Raw genomic sequence first — 26154 nt, 5'->3', positions numbered from 1 at the left:
GACCAAGACCTCACATTCTGACCTGGAGCTCACCCCTCCCCGGCATTGGGCGGGCTCTGGCCTGGCCTCAGCTCCGAGGGCCTGGGGTGGGCAGGGAGCTTGGTGGGCAAGCCCCAGAGGCTGGCCCGCCTACACCCCCCACTCTTGAGTGAGGACCTGCCCACTATCCCTTGACCCCTCCTGTATCAGGCAAGCCAGCTCCCCCTTCACTCCTCAGCTGTCCCCATTAGCAAGTGCATGAAGTCCCTGTCCTCAGGAACCTGGGAGCCTGGCCTGACCCGACAGTGGCTCTGTGCAGGATGGGGGTGGGGGGTGGGGGGTGGAGCTTGGAGCCAGAGATGGTTTCGGGGGGATAGGCTGCTCCTCTTGATCTGCAGGTGCCGTGGCCCATTCAACGGGCGGACACTGTCCAGGACGGTTTGGCCCAGATCTGGAAGACTGCTCACCTTTCGGGGGCCCTCTGCCCAGGGCTGCCCCTTGAGCCCTGCTTCTAGGAGAAAGCGGGATTCTTCGCAGGAATACCCACCCCCTCCTCCATTCACACTCAGCACGGCAGTGCAGCGCCACCCGGCGCCAGGTCCCGGAGGGTGCTGGCCCCGAGGCAAGCCTTGCCCAGTCGGCCCACTGACTCTGACTTCCTCTCAACCCCCACCCTCTCGCTCCTGTCCCCACGCAGCCCGCAGCTCTTCCGCGTGTCCAGTCCCCAGGCAGCTGTGAGGTCCGATTTCTGCTCAGCGGTTTGAGGGAGGCCCCAGTGCGCACGTGTGTCTCTACCTGTTCCGTGGCTCCCCACTGGGCGATGCGGCTTCCCCCCTGCTGCCGCCACCGCTGTCAGGAAGGTGGTGGTTATTGGTCAGGTCGCAGTGCAGGGTTGGTCCCTCGGTGCTGGGAAGGGGGCCAGGAGCAGGGGCAGGGGAGGAGGAGAGCGGGGTGGGCTGGGGGGGGTCCCGCCCAGGGGTGCTGGGCTGGTCCCAGGAGGCTGTCCGGGGGCTGAGGCCTCGCTCTGCCAGCTGCCCGGGTTCTGGGGGCAGTCCCCGAGAGGTGGAGGGCTGGGGCGAGGAGGTGCGGGCCGTGCCAGGCTCCGTGCCCGTCTGGGAGCTGCGGTGAATGCGGTGGCTGACGATGATGTTGTTGCCAAAGCCGCCCATGGACGCCATGGTGGTGCTCTGCTCCCGCTGCACCACGGCTGTCATGCCCCCTTCGGCCATCAGCCGCTGGATCCTGCTGAGGGCGTCTTCCCCGCCCGCGCCGTACTCCGAGCCCTCCCCTGGAAGGCACAAAACAGGAGACGGCGGCAATTCGTTGCTGGCCTGGTCCCCTGAGCCAGGCAGGCAACTGCAAGTAGGAGCTGGGGGGCACCAGGCTAAGAGCAGAAACAAGAGGCCCACTCCCTTGTTCAGAGGATCACGCAAGAGACTTGAGAGCGACAAGACTCCCGGAGTGACCCTAATTCATCCCTCTGTCATACTAGTGGGGAAACTGAGGCCTAGGGTAGCATGAAGTAGTCAAGGACACTCAGCCATTTAAGGGGCAGAGCTGGACCAGAAGGCAGGTGTTCAGCTTTAACTCTTTCAACACCGGTGACAGGCCGGCCACAAACAAAGACGGCCAAGAAGGGCCCAGACAGCTCGCTTCGCCTGCTCCCTGAGGCCGGTCACCCGGGAGCCCTGGGAGGGGCTGTGCGGCCCCGTTTTTGGAAAGAGAGGCACCCTACAGAACGAGCGTGGCCCAAAGGCACACAGCCTGCTCTGCTTCAGTTCAAGACTGTGTTGTCTTCCCTCAGTGTGGTTCTGTTTGTTACTTCCTACAGGTCCAGGAGGAAGGCTGGATTTGGGACTATTCCCTACAGGGCGTTCCACTGCCTTCTCTCTCCTCCCTTTACTCACCTGCTTCCCCACGTTATTTCCCACACGCTGTCCTCCCGGGGCTGGATGCCTGATACTCTCACCTTTCCCTGGGGACAGACCTTGGCCCGGGCCTGAGGTTTCAGCCTGCATTTCCAGGGAGGGAAGGTTCTATTCCTTCCCCACAAAACGCTGGGCATTACCATGTGAGGGAGCAGACAAGGCTTTGGCTCAAATCTCAGTTCTGTGTGATCTTGCACAAATCCTATAACATCCACACCTCTGTTTCCTGACGTGTAAAAGCGGGATGAAAACATCCATCCTGCACAGTGCTGGGCAGAGGACTGAGAAGACGCTTGTCAGGTACTGGCACGCGGTGGACATGCAGCAGCGGCGGTGGCACTGAGCCTGGACTCTGGAGTGGAGCCCTGCCCTCAGGACCCCTCGCCCCAGCCTGTGCTCAGCCCTCACCAGGCAGGTACACAGTCCGAGCCTGTGGGCAACTGTGGCCAGGACTTGCAGGCTGTCTGCGCTGGCCCGAATGGAACTGCTCATTTGTCTCCTCTGGCTACTTGCTGGCAGTTTGGGATTTAGCAAAATTTGGGGCTTTAAGAGTCTTCTCTTTTTGGGGTACTTGTTGTCAACAGCTATTTTTGCGAGACTTTCTGTGCTTCCTCCCTGCCCAGTCCCTTCACTCTGCTCGTTAGAGCACGAGTCCCAGGCCCCATGAGCCCCTCCCTCTGTGTCGGTGCAGGGCAGCACTGCGGCTCTCCCTCGGGACTTCCGCCGGCGGCGGCGGGGGCTCCGCTGGGCTTTCGCTTACGCCCAGCTTGCTTCTCTCCACATCTTCTGGTTAACTCTGCCCGCCTGTCTCCCATGCCTCAAAGCAACCTGCAGGGCTCAGAAGACCTCCCTCGGGGGACAAGCCATCCGGCAGCAGGGCACCAGGGCAGAGGAAGTTCAACTAGAACCTTGGCGCCAGCACAGTTTCCACTCTGGGAGCCAAAAAGGCTGCGTGGGGAGGACCCGAGGACCTCCCTGTGCCCACTGCCACCCTCCTGCTTTCCAAGAACTCTGCGCTGAGGGCCCCGAGCCTGGGCCGGCACGTGCAGCAGGCTGGCCCGAGGCCTGCTGGCACTGGAGTGCGCTGTGCTGGGCCCCGTGCCGGGGGACCGTCAGCTCTTTCCCTGGAGCTCGCTCCCAGAGGCGGGGCAGGGCTGCCCGGGGCCCTACGGGAGCTGCCACAGCCAGGCATGCAGAGGGGCCCTCAGCCCCGGGGCCTCCCTTCCTCTCCCACGGTGCCTGTGGCTCCCGTCCTGGCCAGCTCTCAGCATGGCCATATTTCCTGCCTGGGCGTCTTGCTTTTTACATTGTCGCTTTCCACCCCGTCTCTGCACTGCTGCTATTACTACTCCAATTAAGCTCTGATTCACTGAGTTCTGGTTAAATCCACACTCATCAAAACCAAGCAGCTCCAAGAGCCTCCAAGGAGTCAAGATTCTATAACTTGGGATTTAAGGGCCCTCTGGTCAGGTCCCTGCCACTTCCTGACCGGGACCTCCTCCTGTACCCAATGTCCTTACTAGGGCCGACGCAGCCGGCTGTATGCCGCCCGCACTGCCGGCCCACGCAGGAATGCACTGTGGAGGTCTTGCTTGCTCTGCGCTTGCCCACGGCCTCATGTCTAAGGTCCAATTACTTGTAAGGGCCAAGTCCTGTCCTGCCTCTCACCCGGCCTTCCGTGCCCCCAGCTGGCAGCGGCTGCCCTTCCCTGAGCCCCTGCAGCGCGCACACCTCTCCATTTGACAGTTAACTGTGGCTGTGGCGTCAGCCTTCTGGGCTGTAAGTTCCTGAAGGCCTCAGACTAGGTTGCATTCATCTTTGGGTCCAGTGTCTGATGCGTGGCCTTGAACTTGGTGTACAGTTACCAGATGAATGAGAGGGTGAATAAAAGGGCTCCCAGGCTGCTTACAGATGCTTCAGGCCGACGGTGGCTTCTGAACACCGACCGCACACTCCCCCTGCGGGGGGGCGGGGGGGAATGCTGGCATGTCTGCTCCCCCTCTGGACTTTTCTGAGGGGAAGAAGCATGGCTTCATCTCTGAACCCAATTCCCTTGGCACTACCTGGGAATTCATGGTCCCTAACACAGTACCAGACATACACAAGTGCTCAAAGAAGCTTGGATGGAAGAATAAAACTGTACACACCAACGGCTTCCTCAGGCGGGGCGCACACTGCATTAGCCCAGAGGCCATGAGCTGCGCTTCTCTCTCAGAAACTCTGAGGCGAGGCTAAGGGCCCCGGAAGGCAGCCAGCACACCGTGCGAGAGGAGAGCACGCTGGGCCCGAGGCAGACGGCAGTTGCGGCCAAGGACCCAGGCTATTATCCAGGAGCAGCGGTGGCCACAAGGGTCAAGTCTGCTCTCTCCCCCTCCCTGCAGCAAAAGCATTTTTTTTGTCTTTGAAAAATGGGAAATTGACTTAGTGTTGACATGAGATATTTTCCCTGGCAAGTTCTAAGATGCATTCTGGAAGCAGAGGCCAGGGTGGATTGGCGACTTCCCACAATGCACTGTGACCCCATTTAATTCTGGGGGTTTCACTGCCCAGAAGAGGAGAGGGAGGCTGAGTCAAAGGAGAAGCTGCCCTTCCCGCCCTGAGGGGGTGTGCTGGTCTCCCACCCCCTGCGTCTCACGTTTGCTTTTCCGTGGCCCAGGGTCCGGACCATTGCCCAGTGGCCAGGGGTGGAGCCGTGGGCTCCCTGAAGAGTGTGGCCGAGCTCAGGGCCAGGGCCTTGCCGCCACTCAGTCGCATCCCTCCTCGCAGCGCCTGCTGAGTGCCAGGCAGGCCCTGGGTCGGAGCTGGGAACAGACCGGGAGGCCAACCAATACTCCCTCCCGGCCTGAATGGCAGGGGAGGGAGGCTTTAAAGTTGGACGAGCAAAAACCCAACACCTGCCAATTCCCTCTGTGGAGGCCTCTTCCTGCAAGTCCTAGAAAGAGATGAATGGACTTTAATCAAATTTTCATAGAACCAAGAAGTGAAGAGCAGCCTGGGGGCCGGCTGGTGCCCGCTGCCGGGAGCGGACGGGCCGCAGGGCAGCCATCACTGCGGGCAGACCTGGTGGCCCACACTAACGAGCCTCTGCGCCCCTGGCTTCTAGCTAAGCCCAGAAGTCTAACCAACTCAACCAGGGTTTCCTCTGCAATTCAGGGGTGTCCAGCCTTTCGGCGTCTGAGCCACATGGAAGAATTGTCTTAGGCCACGCATTAAACACATTGTGACATATAATCACAAAAAGATCTCATTGTTTTAAGTAACTCTGACGCTGTGCTGGGCTGCATGCAGCCCTGGCCGCAGGTTGGACACCCTGATGCACGTTCACGCGGCGTGGCCACCAGTCTGCCTCCATGGAGAGAGGAAGCAGAGGCTGGGCGCGGGGAATGAATGCGGCAGCTGTACCTGCCCGCCTGCTGGATGGGGAAGGCGGGCCCGAGAGAAAAGTCTGCACCCAAGGAGAACCCGATACCGGCCCTAGCCTCACTACCAGAGCAGCAGGAGGGGTTAGCGGTCAATGAGGTCAGCCCCTCAGAGCAAGGCCCCTGCCTCAGGAGAAACAAGACTGGCCAGTGGGGCCATCTGTCAGTCCCCACACCCCTCTCCTCCCCTTCTTTCTAGAGCGTCCCCTTCTGAGGAGAGCTGGGGGTCCGGGACTGCGGGCCCAGTTTACAGGCTGCCGACAGGTGCGGCAAGCTTTGAGCCTGCTGAGCCCTGGTGCCGGCTCTGGCTCCTGCTCCTGCCGCGGGGCGCCTCTGGCCTCTGAAGGGCTTGCCCTCCAACACCTGCTCCCCTATGTGGAGTGAGACGGGGAGCAAATGAGGTTCTGGCCTCTTGAACCTGGGATAGGAGCCTCCTTCCTCTTGACAGCCTTCCAGCCTGAGCCCCAAACAGGAAGAACAGAGCTTGTCACTGGATGATGGTCAGAAATGGGCTGATAAGAATCAAGACAAAAGTAAAGGCGTCACTTTATAAGTTATAGAAATGTCTAACGGCTATGCTGTACACCTGAAACTAATATAATATTGAATGTCAACTGTAATTGAAAAAATTTCTTTTTTAAAACTATAAAGAAAAAAGCAGAGGATTCTCTGGGAGGTTAAAGACAGGAGGATGCTCTTCTTCTCAGGCTAGCAGCTCCTGGTCCCCAGAGGCCCTGCTGCACTTGACCTCTAGGGTGAAGGCCTCACCCCCACCCAGGCCCCTGCAGCCTGCCCTCCCTACTCATCCGGGCTCAGTTCTCAACATGTCCTGGACAGGCCACCAGCACGAACCTGCTAGGGGTCCTCTGCAGTGTAGTGTTTTTGAACTTGGTGCCCCTGCAGGTGCTGTCCCCTTTGCCAGGGATGCCTCTCCCTCCCTTCTCTGATACCACTTTGATCAACGGCCCATCTCAGAGCCGCCCCCTGCCCCTGCCGTCTTTCTCGAGCCCCACAGGCTGGGCGGCCCTTCCGGGCTTCCAAGGTCCTTATCACAGTAAGTAAGTACCGGCCCCGCTCTCCAGACTTCCAGGTCACTGGGGAAGGACCACAGCCCATTGGTCTTTGTAGCCCAACCGGCTGGTACACAGTAGACCACCAGTAAACGGCCATGAGAGCAAATCCGGGGGGCTGCCCGAGACTGTCTGTGGCACGGGGATGGCTGGGGTCAGTTCTTTCCGCGCTGCGGCCCGAAGCTCCAGCCAGCACTGCCAGCTGCTTACGTCCAGACCCTTATGGGTTTCCACCCAGCGAAGTGTCACGGGTCTCAGATGTAGAAGGTGGCCTGAGCCACAGACCAAAAAGGGACCTAACTTGTAAAATTTTCAGGTCATGGCAACAAAGGGGACTGTGCTCTCTGGGGGGACTGAGTATAGAAAGCTGTTCCCTGAGGGGTGACACAGGCAAATTCGCTCCTCTCTGGCTGATGCACACCATGTCTTCTCCTCCCATGGTCTCTTTTCTCTCAATGGTTGAACAGTCCTAGAAAACGCATGTCTGCTTGGACGCTGGCTTGCTTGGAGCCGGGACCAGTGAGGGGGCTGCGGTGGGGGGTGAGGAGGGCAACTGAGAGAGAGCAGGCTGATTAACATGGCTGCTAACAGGCTCCAAAGTGGCTCGAGCCTGACCGCTGGGAGGTGCTAATTGGTTCTTAGAGGTGTGAGTCCAGCACAGCCAGGCTGCCACTGGCGAGCCGCACCTGAAACAGGTAAGAGGAAGTGGCTGGGGGTGGGCCAGGCTGCAGCCAAAATGGCCATGGTCCACAGGTGTAATGAGAGCGGGGGGGCGTCACCTGTGGCAGCCCCGTCTGCCACACTGGCAGGGAGAAAACAAGCACCCTGCGGGGCGGCCCTGGAAGCCCGTGGCCCGGCGCGTGCGACTCTGGAACGAGAGCTGGGGGCGGCAAGTTTCTTGTGGCTCTTCCATCTAGGCTCACTCTCTGGAAGGAGAGCCTCTGTCCTCCAAGTCTCACGAGGAGAGGGCACTTGGGGGAAAGCTGCACAAGTGGCTCAGCTGGCTGAGGCCAATGACAGATCAGGGGAGCTGCTACTGCCACTCGGAGGGCACTACCCGGACGGGTGAGAAGCACGCACCCCAACCGGGGAGTGGCATTCTCTCAGCGCCACCTGTCCACATGGAGGGGCCAGGGCGTTCAGGAGGGCCCCGCCTCCCCTTCCCTCTACTTCCCCTCCAGCATCCATGGCTCCTACCTTCCCCGGGGCCCGAGGCTGCTGTCCCAGGCTCCTGTATCTCCCTCTCCGTCTGTGTTTCTGCATTCTGCAGCTGAAGGGCCAGCGTCTGGGTGCCCTGAGAGGTCACTGAGGTGGTGGGGTTCCGGGGCTGTAGCCCAATGGCGTTCATCAGACCCATGTCTCTGTCTGTCCTCCACGTGGCTCTGCTGGTTCTGGGGCGCGAGAGGGAGACTGAAGTCAGGCAGGGCTTGGCCAGCGCCCCTGGCAGAGCTCGGCTGGATCCAGGCCAGGCCTCAGGGCACTGTCTTGACCAGGGCTGCAGGCTACTGGGAAGCCGTGCTCCCACGGCTCCATCCCAGTGGCAGCTGACCGTCCATGCCCATTCTTCCTCCCATCAGCCCCTGCCCCGGGACAAGGAAAGGTGCTGCAGAACCGGCCTCTTTTGGAAACCCAGCTGGTTCAGTCAGTCCCTTAGACAAAGGCGGACTTTCCGGGGAAGCAGAGATGGCTGAACTTAAAGGCTCTGATTTAGATACAGGAAGCCACTAACTGAGGTCCGCGGACAAATAATGAGCAGTAGAAGGACCTTCTCTCTTTAGCCTTCCCTTCTAATTCTATGCTGACAGATTCCAGTTTCAATTCTGGAATCCCTGCCAGGCCTCCACGTTGGAGGGAAAGCGCCGGGGCGGCCGCGACGCTGTGCGGGGATGCTTCGGGGCCTTCCGAGGGGCTGCCGGGGCCCCGGGCTAGCACCCCTCCTCCCTCGGGCACGTCCCAGGCATGGACCCTGGGGAAAGCCAGAGCGGCTGCAGAGGGAGCCCAGGACTTTCAAAAGGGTCACCAGCCACTCATACTCCTAGCTGTCTCTGGGGACTGCTCCTCCAGCTGGGAACTCCAGGAGCCGTGGCCGCCTCGGTCCCCTCAGGATGCCCCGGTCTTCACTAGTTAAGTGGAGTGGTGAGAGCACCAGCAGCAGGCTCCTACTCTCTAAATGGCCCCTAGGCTGCAGCTCTAGGCAGCTCGGTCCCGGGGGCCCTCATCACCTGGGGGACCGCCCATGACTCTCCCTGGGACATGAGCAAACTCCCGAGACAGGACCCCTCTCCAGTGCCTGCCCTCTCCCCTTCCCCAGTGAGCCCAGACACCATGGCCAGGCCGGGTGAAGACCGGAGGGTGTCCTCGTCCTTCACAAACTCACCCGGGCCTTTCGCTGCTCCTGCTGCTGGAGTGGACAGTGAAGACAGTCTCATTCAGCTGGTCCCAGTAGTACTCAATGCCAGAGTTGGAGGCCCTGAAAATCAGTTGGGATGGTGGAGGAGAAAAGGCGAAAGGCGTTAAAGGGTACGGCCAGAACTCTTCACCATTGCAAGGCTTTGCAGCCTGTGGCCTGGTGGTCCTCCTTCCTCACTCCTGGGGCCGGAGACCAGGGCCACGGACTCTCCACCAGGATGCTCAGTGCTGGAGCCCTCTCGCCAAATGCCTGAAGGGATGGTCTCAGCCTCTTCCCACCCGCCCCCCCCCCCCGCCCCTGCCCACACACAAAGCTTAACCAGCTCCTCCTGGAGCTATGGGCTGGCTGAAAAATCGCCAGGCCAGGTGCAGACACTGGGCTCTGAGTGTTCTTTACATACAGAGGAAAGACCTCAGGTGGCAAATGAGCGACTGGACAGACAGGGCACCACGGAGAGCCCTGCCTGATAGGTGTGCCGAGCGCTCAGAAACAGGCCCCTCGAGCAGAAAGCATGCAGGCCCCTGCGGCCAGGGGGCAGGTGGGGAGGAGGGAACACGACGGCACCTTAATCTTCTCCACTTGCCTGGAGCTCAGAAGTTGAAGCTGAGAAAAGCCCCCACTGAGCTGTAAGAGCTCCCTCTCTTTGCGTCCTTGACCTAGAACCTCCTCTGCCAGGGGAGGCTGGACAAAGGACTGGGGAAGGCGCTCTGAGAGCAGGAGACCCTGGGCGTGCTCCCAGACTTCTCCTGGGAAGGAGGGGGTGCCTCCAGAGGCGATGGGCTGGCGCACAGACGGCCGAGGAGGCTTTCTCTCTGCGGAGTTCTCCAGGCTGCCAACCTTCCCTGGTTCCCCCACCCCCCGCAATGTACTATATCAGGTAGTTCCTGCCAATCTCACATGGGCACAGCTTCCAGAAAGGAAGTGGCAGCCCCTCAGCCTCCTATACGCTTTGCTTTCAGACATCCCCGCCTGGAAGGTGCTACCTAGACCAGTCCCCGTGGCTGAGGCTGAGGCACTGATGCTGGTGGTAGGGGCAGGGGGAGAGGTTGCAAAAGAGGTATCTTTGCCCCGACGTCCGTGTAGAGATGCTAAAAGATACTCAGAACAGCCAACTCTGCTCCTAAGCAGGGCAGGCCGTGCACGCGTGCTTGCGGGGCCCTGCCACGGGCCGCCCTGTATGCTGAAGCCCTACCCCTCGATGTGACTGTGTGTGGAGGTGGGGTCTTTAAGAAGTCATGAAGGTTAAGTGAGGTCATAAGAGTGGGACCCTAATCCAATAGGACTGCGGCCTTATCACTGAGTGAGGAAGCAGTGAGAGAAGATGGCCACCTGCCTGTCAGGAAGCAGCCCTCTCCAGGGCCGGTCCAGGCAGGCACCTAACCTCAGGCCAGCAGCCTCCAGAACCGTGAGGAAAAACAACTTCTGTTGATTAAGCTGTCCAGCCTACCGTATTGTTGTGGCAGCCTGAGGAGACCAAACAAATTGTGATGAAAGCCACCTTTTTAACCTACGGGCCTCAGCTACCTCCCTTTAATGACAGAACTTCTTCAGTAAAGAGGAAACAAATCAAAGCCAGCAAGTTCTGAGGATCAGCAAGGAAGTGAGTTTGTGGAGGGTGATGTATGGGCTTCCTTCCTGAACAGGAGGACTGACAGGTCCCTGATGAGGGGCCTGACCGGGCTTGGAGGATGAGGGACTGCATGTCAAGAGTCCGTGCTGCCACCGTGACAGGAACCAGGCCCTGGCGCTGAGCCCTCACGCCCGTCGTTCGAGGGCCACTAACATTTAGGGGGCAAGGTTCACAGCCGAACCAAAGCGCTCTTCCTTTGCCGACCTCCATACTAACCCCCCTCCGCCCCGCAACTCTCGGAGGGCCTGCGGGGCTGTGAGCTTGACGTGACCTTCAAACCACCCCTTCGAAAAGTAGTATCCCTGCCCTCTTCAACCACTCAGCTGCTTTTGTGGGGGCTGTTTGGGAACAGCAGGGATGACTCCAGCAGACAGTGAGGGCGAGAGGAGCAGACCTTGCCTAGGGAAGGGGCACAGGCCAGAAGGTAACAGCAGGGCCCTCCAAAAACAAAGCCATCACTGCCAGCTGTCAGGGAGCTTCTGATTTACAAACTTGTCAAGATTTACTGACAGGTGACAATACCACGTGGGTCCCTGCCAAGTCCTTCCCCTGTGATTCCTGCTAACCAGGGCTGGCTACTGACCACAGATTGTTCGCACCGAACCGTGTACCACCAGGAACCTTCCTTCCTGTCTCAGGGAGGCGGCCACTGAGGGCCCCAGTCTCTGGGCTGGGATGGTCAGTGCGGTGCTGACAGCCAAAGGGTCCCCTTAAACACTTTCCATGTGGCAGCAGGTGTCGTCAGCTCCGAGCTGCGGACTGGCCATTTAAGCAGGACAGGAATGGCGGAGACTGTATCAGATGTGCTGCTCCCCCCACCCCCACCGCCCCGGCCCGTTCTGCTCCCCACCGACAGGTCCAGTTCTAACCCTGACACAGGCTACTTTCTGTGGTCAGAGCAGTTCAACTGTGACAACCTCATGGATCTGAAAATTTGGTTGAAATTCCAGGTATCAAGGAAGAGAGCTGAAGACATCTCTCTGGCTACGGATACTCTTAGTCTTCAATACCTGATACCACTGACTTCCACCTATGAACTAAAGAATAGTCCCAACCATCTCCTGCCTCCTCGGGTCTTTATGAGGGTGAATGAGTCACTGTTTGCTCTAGGTTCTTCCTGGAAGCGGGGCAAACACACGAAAGGATAGAGAAGAACGGGAAGGCCGCCCGGGGCCAGTCTTTTCAGATGGACTTCCATCTCATGCCTGGCTTCTTTCTTCCTTCCTTGCCTGAATATTGTTCAGTCTTCCCAGCCTGTCTGTAGGCTGTGCTTCTCGGCTGGATGGCCCCCTCCCGGTGGGAGCTGTGGGGCTTGAGCACAGCTGAGAGCCAGCCTTCCTTCCTCGGCGGTGGCAGGCCTCTCGCAAAGAGCTCCGGCTCTGCACTCTCCAGCCTCTAGAGAATATTTCCTTTGAGAACATTCTTCTCTTGTCTAGCTGTTACATGGTTGTCTCTGTGGGGGAAAAGACTGTCTCCAGAAGACGGGCACTTACCACTGCCGTCTCTGTGATGTGGGAAAAAGCCTGCACCTGGCTCTGTGGGGCAGCCTGAGAGATGCCGTCTCTGTGGCTTCCCTTTTGATTCAGAGGCGCGCCTTTCCCGTCCGCGGTCAATGACGCTTGATTGTAATCACTGTTTACAGGGGCAGTTCCCTCTTGGGGGACGAGCTCCTAGGGCCCTGCCAGGCCCCTCAGCCGAGGGGCCAGATGCCCCACAGTCCCTGCCTACTTCTTTCTGTGAATTCTGTCTTCCGAGCCGACTCTGAAAAGTGGTCTTCCCCGCAACACCTCCCTCCCATTTGTAGGGCTGATCTACGGAGCCGGAAGTGAGCACGCGCCCCCTCACATCAATCTGGCACTTCACACCCACTATGGTTATTGGTAGGGGTGTTGGCTGGGCTGGCGGTCAGCCAGAGGCACGGCACGGCAGCAGCTCGGGAGGAGTGGTGGGTGGGGGAGCAGAGCAAAGGAGAGGAGCTTCTCGCTGCCTGGGAAGGGTGGGGTGACCTGGCTGTTAGCCACCGTAATGGCTTTGGATAGGGGCTGGAGAGCCAGTTCTTTGTCTCCTCACCTGTCCCTGGAGAGAGAAAGTGTTTCCTTGGGGCTTTTTCTACTGTCAGTGGGGTTTCAGTACCACCACGAAATTCCAAAGGAGCCTGTTTCCTCCCCTTTGTGCACGTGGCGAGCGCCGAGGCTAGGACACCCAAGGGGACGAGAGCGGCCCGGGGTGCACCACTTGAGGCGCAGCTGCCTGTGCCCAGGACGAGGGCAGGCGACCACCTGTTCCAGAGGGAGGGCTGCAGTCTTGGCCCGGCTGGCTGGCCGGCCCCTTTGCCCTTGGCAGCGGGTGTGCCAAGGAGCCGTGTCACATGGGGACAGGCAGTAAGCCTTACACAGCTGCCTACTAAAGAGGCAACAACTCTGAGCGCCTACTTTCCTATTTATATTTGTCCTCCTCGTGGTAGGACAGAGACCAGCCACAGTGACAACATAGAGAGGCCGGTTTCTCTGCAGCAGTCGCCTGACGTGCTTGTCAACACCGCCTAGAGGTGCAGTCTTTATCCAGGGTTTTAAGAGAGTTACAAAGTTACTTAAGGGTTCTTTTGGTGTGTTTTTCTGTGGAAGAGAGTGTACTGCTTTCTTCAGAATTTTAAAGGGTTTTTTGATTGAAAAAAAAAAAAAGGGCTAAGAATCAGCTACAGGGAAAGAACTCTGGATTGGAAAGCTAGGAAGCCTAATTTCCTCACTGATCTTCTGGGAGGCCTTGGGTGAGCCTCAGCTTCCTTACCTGAATATCATTCAGTCTTCCCTCCTAAAGCAAAACAGCCATCAGATACAAAGGTGACTGAGAACTGGAGAAGTTTCTAACAATTTAGGACGAAAGTCTGGCTATCTTAATTTATATGGTGCCGTTAAATGCCTGGCCCTAAAACTTGGGGCATTTGCCAACATGGCCCAAGAAATCAGGAGCCACAGTGACATCGCAGTCAGCTGAAGCAGCTCTCTCTCAGTCCAGAACAACTTGGTCTGTGACCGGGTGCCGTAACCTGTGTCAAGGGCTGGTGTCCCCTTGCTCACAAAAGAAAGAGGTCTGAGCTCCTGGGGGTCAGGGAGTCCCCCAGGCAGTCCAAGACGGCTTCGACCTGCTAAGTCTCTGGATGCTGAAGACAACATTTGGCAAGAAAAGACAGGCAAAAGCCAGCTTCACATTTGGCGGAGGTGTTTATGACTCTACCAAGTACGCAGGCTGGGATTTTAGACATCCAAGTCCCTGTGGGGCCAGGACTGACTGGAGGTAGAGATTCTGACTCTGTAAGAGCAGATCACTTTTGCAAGGGAGGGGTGCTGGTGCTGGGAGTCTGGCTGGGACAAAGGTTAGTGGCTGGGTCCACAGATAGGACAACAATGCTGAGGGAGGAAGGACGTCTTCAAGAAAGAGGGAAAGAAATACCTGTATCTACTGTGTTGGTAAGAGTAAAATTATGGTCCAGAATTCTGGGCCAGTTTTGGAAAACATGCCTAGTAGATTCCTCTTATGAATTCCCAAGAAAAGAGGAAGACATAAGATAGTCTCATGTGTTTTGGGGAAAAAGAAATACATTAGGGCAGACTGATCCTGGGACTACGGACAGGCCACAGGTGGGAGCAGAAAGGGACAGACCTAGCACCTTGAGCCAACGGTGGCACAGTCATGGGCGAGGCAGGCTGGGTTCAGGAAAGGTTCAGGGAGCCAGTGAACAGGGCTCTCTGGACACAGAGCCCAAGGAAAGCACAGCTGGCAGAACCAAGAACTCTCCTCGCTCCAAAGCAGCCTGGCTAGGTCGGGCTCAGACAGGAGGCCTTTCTTTGAGCAGGGGCCCTGTGAGCGCCACATGGACTGAGCCGGGCCAGCGACCTGGCCCAACTAAGGGCTCCATCACCAGTCACCCACCAGGCCCCCTAAACTGACCCCAATACGTGCTCTGGGAAAAACCACCATGGGCCCTATCAAAAGGCAATGCAGACACCCGCAGCAGCCAGAGACGCCACCAGAGCAGTCACGCTGTGCTCTCTGGTCTGTGGAACAGACTTGGAGGAGACTGCAGGAGTGAAGACAGCATCAGGCCGGCCTAGAGGCCGGCGTGGCAGGCAGTCGCTGGAACCGTGCAGCGGCCCACCCAGCCAGCAGCTTGGTTGGCACTGACGCCCAGAGCTCCACCTGCCCCACCTGGTTGGGTGTGGAAATTGAGGACAGACCTGGCTGACTCCCCAGGTTCTTGCCTAAATAGACCTCAGTCCTCCAGAAAGCCAGAGGAAGAGGAAGCGGTGTCAGCAGAACTGAAGAAAGAAATGCTTCGGTTCCCAGTCCCCTCCTCCTCCCTACTTCAAGATAATAATCATTTTGATTTTTAAATTGAGCTTTTTAATCTGCCTTTTCTTTTACGAGCCAGAGCCCCAAGCAGAAAGGAAAACAAGCAGGTCACAGGGACAGGGGGTTAGAGATCAGCAGCTGGACAAATTAGGGCTTCAACAATGCACTATTTTCAATTCTCTTAAGTTAATGTCAAACCCAGGATCATCTGTTGAATTTTTCAAAAAGGGTTTAGAATAGAATCTTTGCTATGTTTTTGCCTGCAGAGCAACTTTTATTATCACCACAGAACAAGGGAAAACAAACAAAAAAATACTGCCTTAGATTTCAGAGGCAAAATAACTAAACCAGTTGTTTGAAGATTTCTGGAACGGAAAGCGAACCCTGCCATCCGCTAAGTGAAAAGGACGCCGCGAACAGTGACAATGAGAACGAGGTAGGCTCTAGCCGAATGTAGCCTTCCCACCTAAATGACCCCACCTCACCTGCCAGATCCACAGGTGAACGTTGACTCCCCCAGCCCTCAGCCCGGTGGCCCTTCCGTAACCCGCCCTGCCGGCCCGTGCAGCCACTCACTCTGGTCGGCAGATCACCAGGTCTCCCTTGTTGGTACCGTAGGCCAGGCCGAGCCCGGGCTCAGGCAGCCAGCGGGCAGAGTTGATGCTGACATGTCTCCGCTGGTCAGCGGGCATGGGGTAAAGGACGTTGAAAACTCTCTGGGTGGGGGAGGAAGAGGGAAGAAAAGAGAATGGGAGGAGAAACAATTTATTACCAAGAATAACAAAATCCAGGAGAAACAAGGTCTCTTCCATGGCCTGAAGCAAGTTAAAGACAGGGAGGAAGGGTGATGGAGTGACGCCTACCATAAATTTGAGAACTTGGGGTAGCAGAGGGGAGGGTGGGACCCTCTTACTTTAGGTGAGGGCCAGGACTCTTTCAAGAAACGCCAGGGGCATACTTGGGTTTTTTTGTACGAGGCTTAGTTGTCACTTCCTTACAGTCTTTTAGCGCCTCTCACACATCACTGCTTTCAGGTAACCTTGGGGAAAGCCCCATTCAGAGTCCAGCTCACCCAGAAGGACAGCCCCTAACTGTCCTCTAACCAGATAAACCAGTGAAAAGCCAAGCTCAACTGGCAGTCCTGTTACCATGGAAATCGCAGTGATCTCACAGCAACGGGGAAGCGAAGGTAATGGGGAGAGGGGTGGATAACACTGGAGAACATTCTTAAATCATCTAATTAAAGGCAATGCTAAAAATGCTATTTTTAAGGGAGCCTAAAAGGTGCAATAAGGTATAGAAAGCAGGGCAGAGAGGAATCTTGAACACACAGGTAACGATTCTTTCTACCTTATGCAAATAACCATTAAATAATTCATTTCCATTCCTCAAAAGGAACGAGTTCCCTTTCAACAGCCTACATCTTTCCAAAGCTACGATTTTCTCAGGGGGCAGCTTAGCTATGGCCAGGGTTTGGCTGAAGGTGAAAGCAAGCCTCCCAGCTTCTTTGGCCACTGACCTACAAAATGTTCCAGAAACAACTGTAGTAAGAGCTGGGGGCAGGGCAGTAGGAGCACGCAGGACATGGACTTCAGAGTTTGAAAGACCTGGGTTTGAGTCCTGACGTCACAGCACAACTTCTTTACATCTCAGTCTAAAAAAAGACACCATCAACATTCAAAAAGTCGGGGAAATTAAAAGAAATGAGGTATATAAAATGCTTGGCATGATGCAAGCTCATAAATGGTAACTGTTATTTTTACCGGAAATCTGCATCTGGGGCTTCCAAAAAGGTCGTTAGGGCCTATGAAAAGGACATGAAATTGAGAATCCGTAAATTGGAGTGTCATTTAAAAATATTTTTTTTTAATTTTTATTTATTTATTTTTAGAAAGGGAGGAAGGAAGGAAGAGAAATACCAATTGGTTGCCCTTCTCACACTTCCTACCAGGGATCTGGCCTGCAACCCAGGAATGTGCCCTGATTGGAAATCAAACGAGTGGCCTTCCAGTGTGTGGGTCCACCCCCAATCCGCTGAGCCACACCAGTCAGGGCTCTGAAAACTGGAGTTTTAGTCAATATGACGTTTCTCCCTTTACTCCTCCTCAGGTTTTAATCTATATTAGAGGGGACCAACTTCACCTGCCTTTACCTCTTGGTAAGGATTGATGGGAGAAAGAAAAAAAGAGAGACAAAATGAAGAGTGTGATTTAGAAAGTAATATTCAAAAGTAAATTTCAGGTGGGGCAAAAATTACTTTTCTGACTATCCTAATGGGAGATTAAAAAAAAAAAAAAAGAAAGAAGTAAAAATTGAGCTGGGGTCCACTGCATGGACACAAACTAAGTTCTGACAAGTCCTGGATTTGGACCACTTGTTCATGTGCCTTGGGTATGTATCTGAAAGGCCTTTGCCAGGATGGACCGTACAGTTGCATGTGTTCTCAACGTGCTGACACACACAGTGTCCTGCTATGAGTCATTTTCCAGGTTTTGCAGTGCTGAAAAATGTGCCAGAACGGTCCTGTTGTGGTCCTGAGGTCTCTGATGGATAGGGAATCGGCTCTGGTTTGAGGCTTACGACTGCCCTGCGGTGACTGCATTTAAGAACCTCCTATGACCTTCCTGTCTGACTCAACTGTAAATGTAAGAATTAGCCAGGGATTCTTAAGTCTCTGGACTCCTTCCCAGCAGACAGCCACAGGTTTCAGCCCCGCCCACAGGTTAAATATACCTTGGTATACACACTAAGAGGACAAGGTGGATGTGACCAGACACCCGTGGCTGAAATCACTTATAATCTGTTGATTTTTCCTCCTCCCAAAGGCCAGATGGTGTGATTGGTGTACACCCAGAGGTGAAGAGGAATGCGTGTTAATTTCAGCGGGTTGGAGGAAAGCCTCGGTCTGCATGGGTCTCACAACAGTCTCTCCCCTAGAATCATGATTCGCAATTGCAGGGAATGGGGGAGAAGGGCCAGAGAAAGTGCGCTTGCAAGAAGGGGATAAGGTTAGTAAATCAAGTGCTTGAAGATTGTACTGTTTTTTGATGGGGGTCTCAAAGAAAAATGAAAGAGAACACTTTTCTAGAAATGTTCCAGACCAGGAAAGAAGCAAATAAGCCTCTCACATGTCACAAATTCACCTTTTACAGTCTATTGCTGCAGAGGGATTCACAAGCAAATGCTACCAATTTGCTTCTAAGTACAGGAACTTGCGTTGGGGACAAAACCTCAAGAGCAAGCATGACAAGTGACCCAGCTTAGGTGAGACAAGGTCAGAGGGAGGAGAGAAGTAATTAACAGTCGAGCCCCCCCAGACCCCATCGCAGACATTCACAACCTCCTTGGCTGTGGGAGTCACGGCATCGATCTGCCCTCTGGCTACGGCAGCCCTCCCCCCTCCCCACCCCACCCCACCCCACCCCACCCCTCAGTCCTTAGTAAACAGTGTTGAAGTCAGCTCCCAAGTGTCCATCTCCTCCAAGGTTTGGGGATTAAGCTAAAATCCTGCTTGTGGCAGGAAGCCAGAAAATGCCACATGAAGATCAGCAGCCTCCAGGACTCCTGATAAGCACTTCCTTGCCTATCGGGCTGCAAAGTGGGGGTGGCAAGGAAGGGAATGGGGGCAAAAAGTCTGGGGGTGGGGACTTGGGGTGAAGGGTGAGTAGGGGTCATTGATTTTTAGGTCCTGGGAGGTCATCTGGCCCAATATTCCTTATTTCACACATGCCTGAAACTAAAGGGCTCTACAGGAGGGAGCATCTGGACCATTCTGAAACTCCCCCGAGATGCAGCTTTCACCCTTCACTCTGGCTGTAGCTGAACAGCTCTCAAGGCACCTCGCTGAGGGAAAGACCCCTCACAATTAATCCACCCTGGGGACAGGAGAGTATCTGCTCAACAAGTTCCCCAATGCTGACAGATGATTAGGTAGCGCCAGCTACTCCCGAACCATTTCCGGTTCAGCCACCAGTCTTTCCAACCGAGTGACTGGGTGATCTGTGAGCCAGCTCCCAGGTTTCAACGGGGACTGGCCCTGGCTCTGGCTCTGTAAATGCAAAGTTCCTCAGCACTGACAAGAAGTAAGATCTGACGTAGTGTAAAGGACAACGGGGGCCTTCATTTAAAGGCACCCAAATATACCTCAAGTACAGGTTTCCTTAACACGAGCTGGTGGCCTGCCAAAAACTCCCTTCTCTCTCTGACAAAAGTGGCACCCCACGAAGCTCCAACACTACGTCCTGTTACGCTGGAGGCAGACTATCAGGACCTGGGGACCTCCGTGCGGCTGGATACAACCCCAGCTACTGACTCGCACTGTCGGAGTTCTGGTTTTGCCTGTCTCAGCTGCGGTTGTTCCCTGGTATATGACAAATGATGACGGAAACCCCCACCCCAAGCAGACTGTTCTCAGTTCTGCGGAACATCGAGGAAGGGAACTGGGATCAATATGCCAGAGGGAACAAACTTCTTAGAGTCAGGGCCACCAGCACGTCGATAGAGAATGAGTTGGGTCGCCAAGGTCTTTATGGTTCTAAGGGTGTGGAGAAGATAATGATTCTCCCACTTCTGGGGTCCAAGACACGCACACTGCTGCCCCCGTCGTACCCTCAAATTCTAACTAATAGGAAGTAGGAGCAAAAGAAAACAGTTCCTAGATCAAAACGAAAATGGTCTTATTTCTTGTTCAGAAACACAGGGAAAGAAAAAATAAGAGGCAGTCAGAATAGCTCACAGCTCAGTGGGAAATCTTCCCCTCTGTCCTTTTAAAATTTGGAGGAAAAATGTGCGCTGCCCTCACCGAGATGCTTTCTCTTCTGCTGCGTGTCAATAAAGCCCATCAGACCATTAGTCCGAGCAGCAAACTGCACTGCTCACATTAGCCCAGATAAAAAGCCAAAAGAAAGAACTTTGTGGTTATCTTGTTTACATTTAGGAATCTCATCATCATCTGTAAAGCCAGAACCTCGCCGTGGCAGCAAGAGGTTGAGTGCAGTTGGCAGATCTCCCATTTTAACTGAGACAATGGAAGCTGGTCAGAGGCAAGGGATAGCGGGAAAGGGGCTGGAAGGACCGGGGAGAGGGCACAAGCCAAGGGGGCTTTGAGAAGAGCAGAGCTGTGAGGAGGAGAAATGCCTTCTGGGTAGTGATGGAAATGAAGGGAGGCTTTAAGCTTTTAGAGAGAGTTACTAGAATTAACTCTCTGCAAAGAGGGAAAAATGGAAAGCAGATGCTAAGAGACAGGTGACCTTCCCTTTGGAGATAGGGGGCTATACACCCTGTCAGAGGCTGAGAAATGCACACATCGCAGAGCTGCCCAGGGAACGGACACTATGGTCCCTTTCTTCCTTTTGAGCTCTTGGTTTGCTCAGATTCATGAATAACTGGAGTTTCTTCATCCTCTCAGAAGATCTGATTGTTTTCCAAACACTTTAATTTCTTTTGTAAGCCCCAAGCCTTCTTTACATTCTACTTTGGCGTTTAGAACTTGCAGAATGGTGACTTCAGAGTGGTTATTTTAAAACAAGAACTTGAATACTAAGTCACCGAACTCTCCTTTATTCAGTTGAAGCAGGAACAAATCTGCCTAGATGAGCCTTGTCTAAACTAAAAGCAAACCTTTTCTTAACTCTTTGGACTCTGTGGCCTTCTGCTGCTATTGATAATCTGTTGCCTTGATGTCACTTCTAGCCAACCTCCTGAGACTTTCTGAGACCTGTAAACTTTGTCTTATTCCTTTGTTCTTCTCAAAGAGATCCCAAGGACAGTCCGAGGACAAGAATTTTATTTTCCAGTCGGCCTGATGGCCAAAGGTTGTCTTTGCTCATTAGGATAAAACCACAGAGATTAGTTCAGTTGGGGAATTTACTTCTGTGCTAAATTAAATACTGAGGCACTCACTGCTCCTGGAACTCCCCGAAATTAAAATAATTACTTCCTTCTGTTCCCACTCTGAGCAAGCACAAGTTCTTGAACTTCCTTGGCTTTCTAAATTTCAAAGGAAAATGCCTAATGAATAGCTGCTCTTGCTATTCACCTCGTATAAGAAAGGGAGACTTTTCAATGTTTCAATACATTCAATATGTTGAATGTGTATAGATCTGGCTTTGATCTATATTTTTGTGGAATAATTTACAGGACAATGGCAACATTAAAATACTTTCAGGTAGGCTCGCCTATCAATTCTTGAAAAAAAATAAAAAAATATTTTGCCTTTCACTCTTGAACCGATCCACTGGAAATCTCTCTCTACACCTCAGCGCTGGGACCAGAACCCTGAGGAATTCGCTGATGTTGGGCAGAACCGTGGAAATGAGTAAGACACTCCCTATTTCCATAAGGATTATCTCATTAATATTTTCGTTCAATCACTGTTTCCTGAGTCGCACACAAGGCACACTGATGGTGGCAGTGAGTAGAAAAGCATGTTCACGTGTGAGCAAGGAGTCCGTGGCACATGAGATTTCAAAGGGACCCACGTGAACAACTGTGCGCACCCCCTGCACGCCAGCACAGTGAAGGCTGGGAGCACAGCAGTGGAGAGGCCAGTGGGGAAGCCAGTCACCTAACACGTGCGCACCAGAAGAGCAGGGACCAGGCCCCTTTTGGTCACTGTATTCCCAGCCTAGCAAAGTACCGGGCTCATGGCTGGGGTTCGCTAAAATACTGTTGAGTGAAAAGAGTAAAATGCAGCATAGTTTGAATTCTACTAAGAGACCAAGGAGGAAAGATATCGTCAGAGTTGGAGGAATCTGTCATGGAAAAATTTGCCTAAACGAATGACTCTGATTGCAGCTCTACTGTTATTTTTAATTCTTTATCTTGCCCCTCCCTTCTCTGACAATTGCATCAGAGACATTCCTGACTTCTCCCATACTCCCCTCTTTCTTACAATGTGCTGCAGAAAGGAATTTTCTGAGGATAGGTGCTTTGTACCACATCCCAGAAGTCAACTTTAAGATAATTGCAGCGGAAGCAGCTTTTAATCAACTGACAGGCAGCTTTAAGAAAATTAACGAGGACAAAAATCTTAGGAAGGAGTAAATCGTTTCTGACAACGCAAAGCTGTCTCTCTTTTTATCCCAATCTCCCCTTGAAGAAATAGTACCCTTCCAGGGCACAAAAATAAAATCTCTTTATTTCGGATTTTTGCCACTCCCAAGACCAGTCAAGATTACAAGGCACAGTTCCCTTAGGTATCTGGGAATAGTCTGTATTGAACTCGAGTTCTAGGTCACTTTTCAAAATCAAACTTTTACAATCTAGGGAAGTAGAGGTGATTGGGTTGTATCACAGGCTGAATTCAGTGCAAAGAAGGAGCCATAATGAAGACTGTGTATTAAAGAATGGAACTAGGACAGGCAAAAGGAGCCTACACATGTTATCTACACAAATGCTGGTCACTGCTGACTGTGCTGGACACCTATCCTGACCCAGGATCTAAATCGTAACAGTTATGACTAATTTGAACATTTTAGATGACAAGCCTTTTTGTGTTGTTCATTTTAATGAACTTTTAATAATAACAGTCATCGCTAGGCTCTATGAAGATGGCTATGAAATGGCACATAAGCAAGCCCGAATGACACTAAGATACCCATTAGTGGGTGTCACAGTTAGGTCTCCCATCTGAGGATAAAAGGGAGTTGAACACTGGAAAAAGGAACTCAAGGAATACTCCTTCAGAGGGGAAGGGCCTGCAGGGGAGAAAGATACTGCTCCTCACTCTGTAGGCCAGAGCATCTCTGCTCTACAACATGCAGGCAAACAGGCATGAGCTCTCAGCAAAGAACCTGAGTAAAGTCTATTGTGGGCAGGTAAGAATTTTAATTAGAATTGGAAAGAGGCCTCCGGCATTAACCCTTAAAGTACTACCACTAGGATGTTAGCATGATCCTAAATGCCTTAAACCTTTAGGGTGGGGTAAATCTCTCAACTTTCTAGAAGTATCTGAAAAATCTGGTTAATAGGAACCAGAGAGGTAAACGAGATGAGGTACCAGAGACACGGTGAGAGACAGGGTGAGCGCAAAAAAAAAAAAAAAAAGAAAAAGAAAAAGAAAAAGGAAAAGGACAAAGCTACGTGGACAGGCAAGCTCCTCTAACTAGAATACCCGGTCAGTGAATTTGTTCTCAGTCCCGGCTGCCTGTGCAGCCAGCGGGAGCGCTTGGTGAAATGAGGCCGGCAGACCCTGGCCAGCAGATCTCAGGTGGGGCGGGGAATAATCTGCATTTCTATCAAGTTCCTAGTTGATGCTGATGTGGTCCCAGAAAAATAAACATGGGGAACTACAACCCAGTTAGACACACATAGGTTGTAGGTATGTAAAAAACGCCAGCAAATCTGCTTTCCTTCTGTGCTGCCTAAGATGTGCTGAGGATGGGGGCGGGGGGGGGGCATAGCTATAGAGCTGGAGTGCTATAGAGAGAAGACATGCATGGAACCAGCCCACCACTGTAAAGTAGAACTCCCAGGGCCAAGAAGTGGAGGAAGGGAGAGTGAACAGGAGAGAGAGGGAGAAAAAGAGAGTGGGCAGAGGAAGACGAGGGAGAGGAAGGGAGGGAAGGGCTGACTCTCTTTCCAACATCCACTCCAAACTAATGACCTGTGTTGGTAACAGTCGCTCAACACTTGAATACAGTTTTACCGCATAGCCACAAAGAAAAAGCTTTAAACTAAATTGACCTTTAAGTATTTGAGGCTTTGCCTTCAAGAGCACAATGCTGTTCCACAGAGAAAGAAGGGCTAAACTGCTTTCTGTCCTGGAGCTTCTGCTCCCACTCATGTCAAAGGAAGTGTCCTGTTCATCACTCTTGTCAATCAGACAACCAGAGAGAAACGCAAATCGGCACTGGGGAGGCTCAAGCAACCGGTGCCTCTAGGATCTACAGGGATCATGCAATGAGGGTCCTTTTCAGTTCTTATTAAACCACTTATAGGCCTACAACCCTCACCTGCGGTTGGGGGACGCCTCTGTGCACCTGGGAGAGTACACGCTACCTGTTAATTCTTGTGTTGAAAGCACTAACCCTTATTTTTGTTTTCAGCTCAGAAGGCCCTAGCACCCCCCTGCACGCCACCCACAAGCCCAGGTGCTTACTTTGCCTTTACTCCTAGGTAAAGTAGCACTTATTACTGATAGAAACTGCAAAAACAGTTTGGTATATGACTATTTCTGGTTTCATCACTAATTTTATATTTTTGTTACTATGTTTTCATTTGGTTACAACCAAAATTATTATAATGTGCAAGTTGCCACTATTTTGGAAAATTAATTGCAGTTTTCTGTTACTATATTGTGCCTTGTTCCAATTAGAAAATAAAAGCAGAAAGGCAACACAGGCAGTTCAGTGTTTAGAGAATTTAGCAAAACTTCAGCTCAGCAATCTCTAAATGCCTAACTTAAAGACAAAACAGAAATTAACAAAAAGCCCTCCCTAGCTCAACTGTAAGTGAGTCAGACAGAAAATAGGACCCTGAGTCATAGGCAGTAGTCTGACCAGTCTGAAGGAGGCTCCAATGGACAGAGGGAAACAAAATGCAAACCTCATCTTATTTTTCCTGACTTGCCAATCATACTAAAATTGGGAAGACCAACCTTAGTAAGCAGAGAAAGGAAATATCAAAAGGACCTTAGATTCTGGAAACAAGAATAAAAATTAAAATGACTCAACATGGGGAAGAAAACAATCCAGCAGAGAGAGATTCAGGGAGAACCCTGGAAAGCAACAGCAGCTGAAAAAAGACAGGAGGGAAAGCACAGACAGCCAAAAAGCTAAGAATTTGGTAGGCAGTGGAACACAAATGTCACCATGCCTGCATAAAATTAGCAAAGGTGGTATCAAAGCACCACGCATAAAACCACAAGAAGTAAACCTGAGGCTGTTTCTCTGCCCTGCTGAAGAAGCTGAGGGCAGAAACCTACAATGAAGACAGCAGTCATTAAGAACAGCGGCTCTCCAATTCAAGTGAATATCAGAATCACTTGGGAATCTTGTTTTGCAAATACAAATACCTGGGTCCCTCCTGCCCCATTCTTACTCCGATTTTAAGTCTGAAGTGGTGTCTGTTTTGACAAGGACCCCATGTATTCTGAGGTAGGTTGACCAAGTAGCACGGTTTACGAGCGCTGATCCAGAGGTCTGAAGAACTGCTCAGAATAAACGCGCCAAGGCTAATAGCAATTACCAATTCATTTTTGAAGAGTTTTCATATGGGATTGTGTAACAGATCATATCTTGGGGAGAGATGTCACTTAGTGGGAATTAAAGTAAGTCAACGCTCTGGAGGATGTTCTCTTGGGAATGTCTGTTGGCCCAATCAGCTCACCTCTCCGAACATTACAACAGTGAATTCCAAGAGGCCACACCGAAGAGACGGAAGAAAGAAGCTCTTGGACAGGCCCATTACCCACAAAAGCATTCCTTCAAGGACAGAGCTTGATATTGCAGATGAAGACACCCACCTATACTTACCTGCGCAAAGAGGGAGATGCTCTACTGTCCCATTAAACCCTCGCTCCCTGTTCTCAGACAAAAATGCACTTCTTGCCTTAAACGGCGGTACAGCACAGCTATCCAAAAAAGCTGGTGTCTTCCCTTCCACCAATGACTGAATTCAGGGACATTTGCTGAGTGCTTTGGTGCCTTTGGACGTAAGGGGCAACCAAGACCTGGAAAACCAGAAACCCTTCTGTAGCACAGGGGTTTAAAAGTCAGACTGGGTGGACATGGCGAGCAAATCTTGTTGAGAAGCCTGGATCCTGTCTCTTGGGTGAGAGGAACACTTCCCAAAATGGGATCTTTCTAGTTACTTCAGCGCCCGCTCCTAAGCAGCAGATGGTGCCTATTGAGAATCAAGAAAGCCTCACGGGGAGGCCTGAAAAATAGCTCTTGTCACGAGGCACACAGCAGCTGGCTAGATGCCTGAGCCCCTTAGCAGGAGAGCAATGAATCGCCACATCCCCTCAGCAGACTTCTGCAAATGTGTTCCCTGAGTGGCCAGCTCCGTATGCGACAATATCTTGGCTCCCACCCTGTAGCTGCTTGCCCTTAGCCAGGAGGTCGGGTAGCAGCCCTGGCTTCCGGATGAGACTGGAGATGTCCATTAGTGTTGACAAAATCAGATCTTGTCTCTTAATGATTATAAACAATTATTCCATAATTAGGCAGGGTTAGAAGAACAGCTGTTGGGACCAGGATTCTAGGTAGTAAAAAGCAGACACCAGGTACTTTTTTCCATCCAAATATGCATAAGATAAGCAAAATAAGAATATTTAAACTAAAATTCAACTTCCATCCTCAAATATCTAGAAAAGAAAATAGGCCTGATGAACTTCCCACAAAATCCTTTCCTGATCACTCAGTGT

General features: G+C 52.9%; 1 protein-coding gene across 8 annotated transcripts in view; it reads right to left on the bottom strand.

Annotated features, from left to right (window-relative positions):
* Window positions 1-320: 320 nt before the first annotated feature.
* The window catches only part of AMBRA1 (autophagy and beclin 1 regulator 1), a 176286-nt gene continuing 150452 nt past the window's right edge, over window positions 321-26154 (bottom strand). For all 8 annotated transcript variants that reach the window (XM_054587072.1, XM_054587075.1, XM_054587076.1 and 5 more), the window contains 4 exons: window positions 15363-15502; window positions 8774-8866; window positions 7594-7787; window positions 321-1267 (listed from right to left, as the gene is read on the bottom strand). In XM_054587072.1, coding sequence (XP_054443047.1) covers window positions 771-1267; window positions 7594-7787; window positions 8774-8866; window positions 15363-15502 — 924 coding nt within the window. In that variant the 3' untranslated portion in view covers window positions 321-770. The remainder of the gene's footprint in view (window positions 1268-7593; window positions 7788-8773; window positions 8867-15362; window positions 15503-26154) is intronic.

This window comes from Pteronotus mesoamericanus, unplaced genomic scaffold, assembly GCF_021234165.1.
Source record: "Pteronotus mesoamericanus isolate MK-2021 breed Mesoamerican mustached bat unplaced genomic scaffold, CSHL_Meso_final scaffold_1066, whole genome shotgun sequence".
Classification (NCBI taxonomy): domain Eukaryota; kingdom Metazoa; phylum Chordata; class Mammalia; order Chiroptera; family Mormoopidae; genus Pteronotus; species Pteronotus mesoamericanus.
The sequence above is the reverse complement of the archived record's forward strand: the minus strand, read 5'-3'. Positions and strand labels throughout refer to the sequence as shown.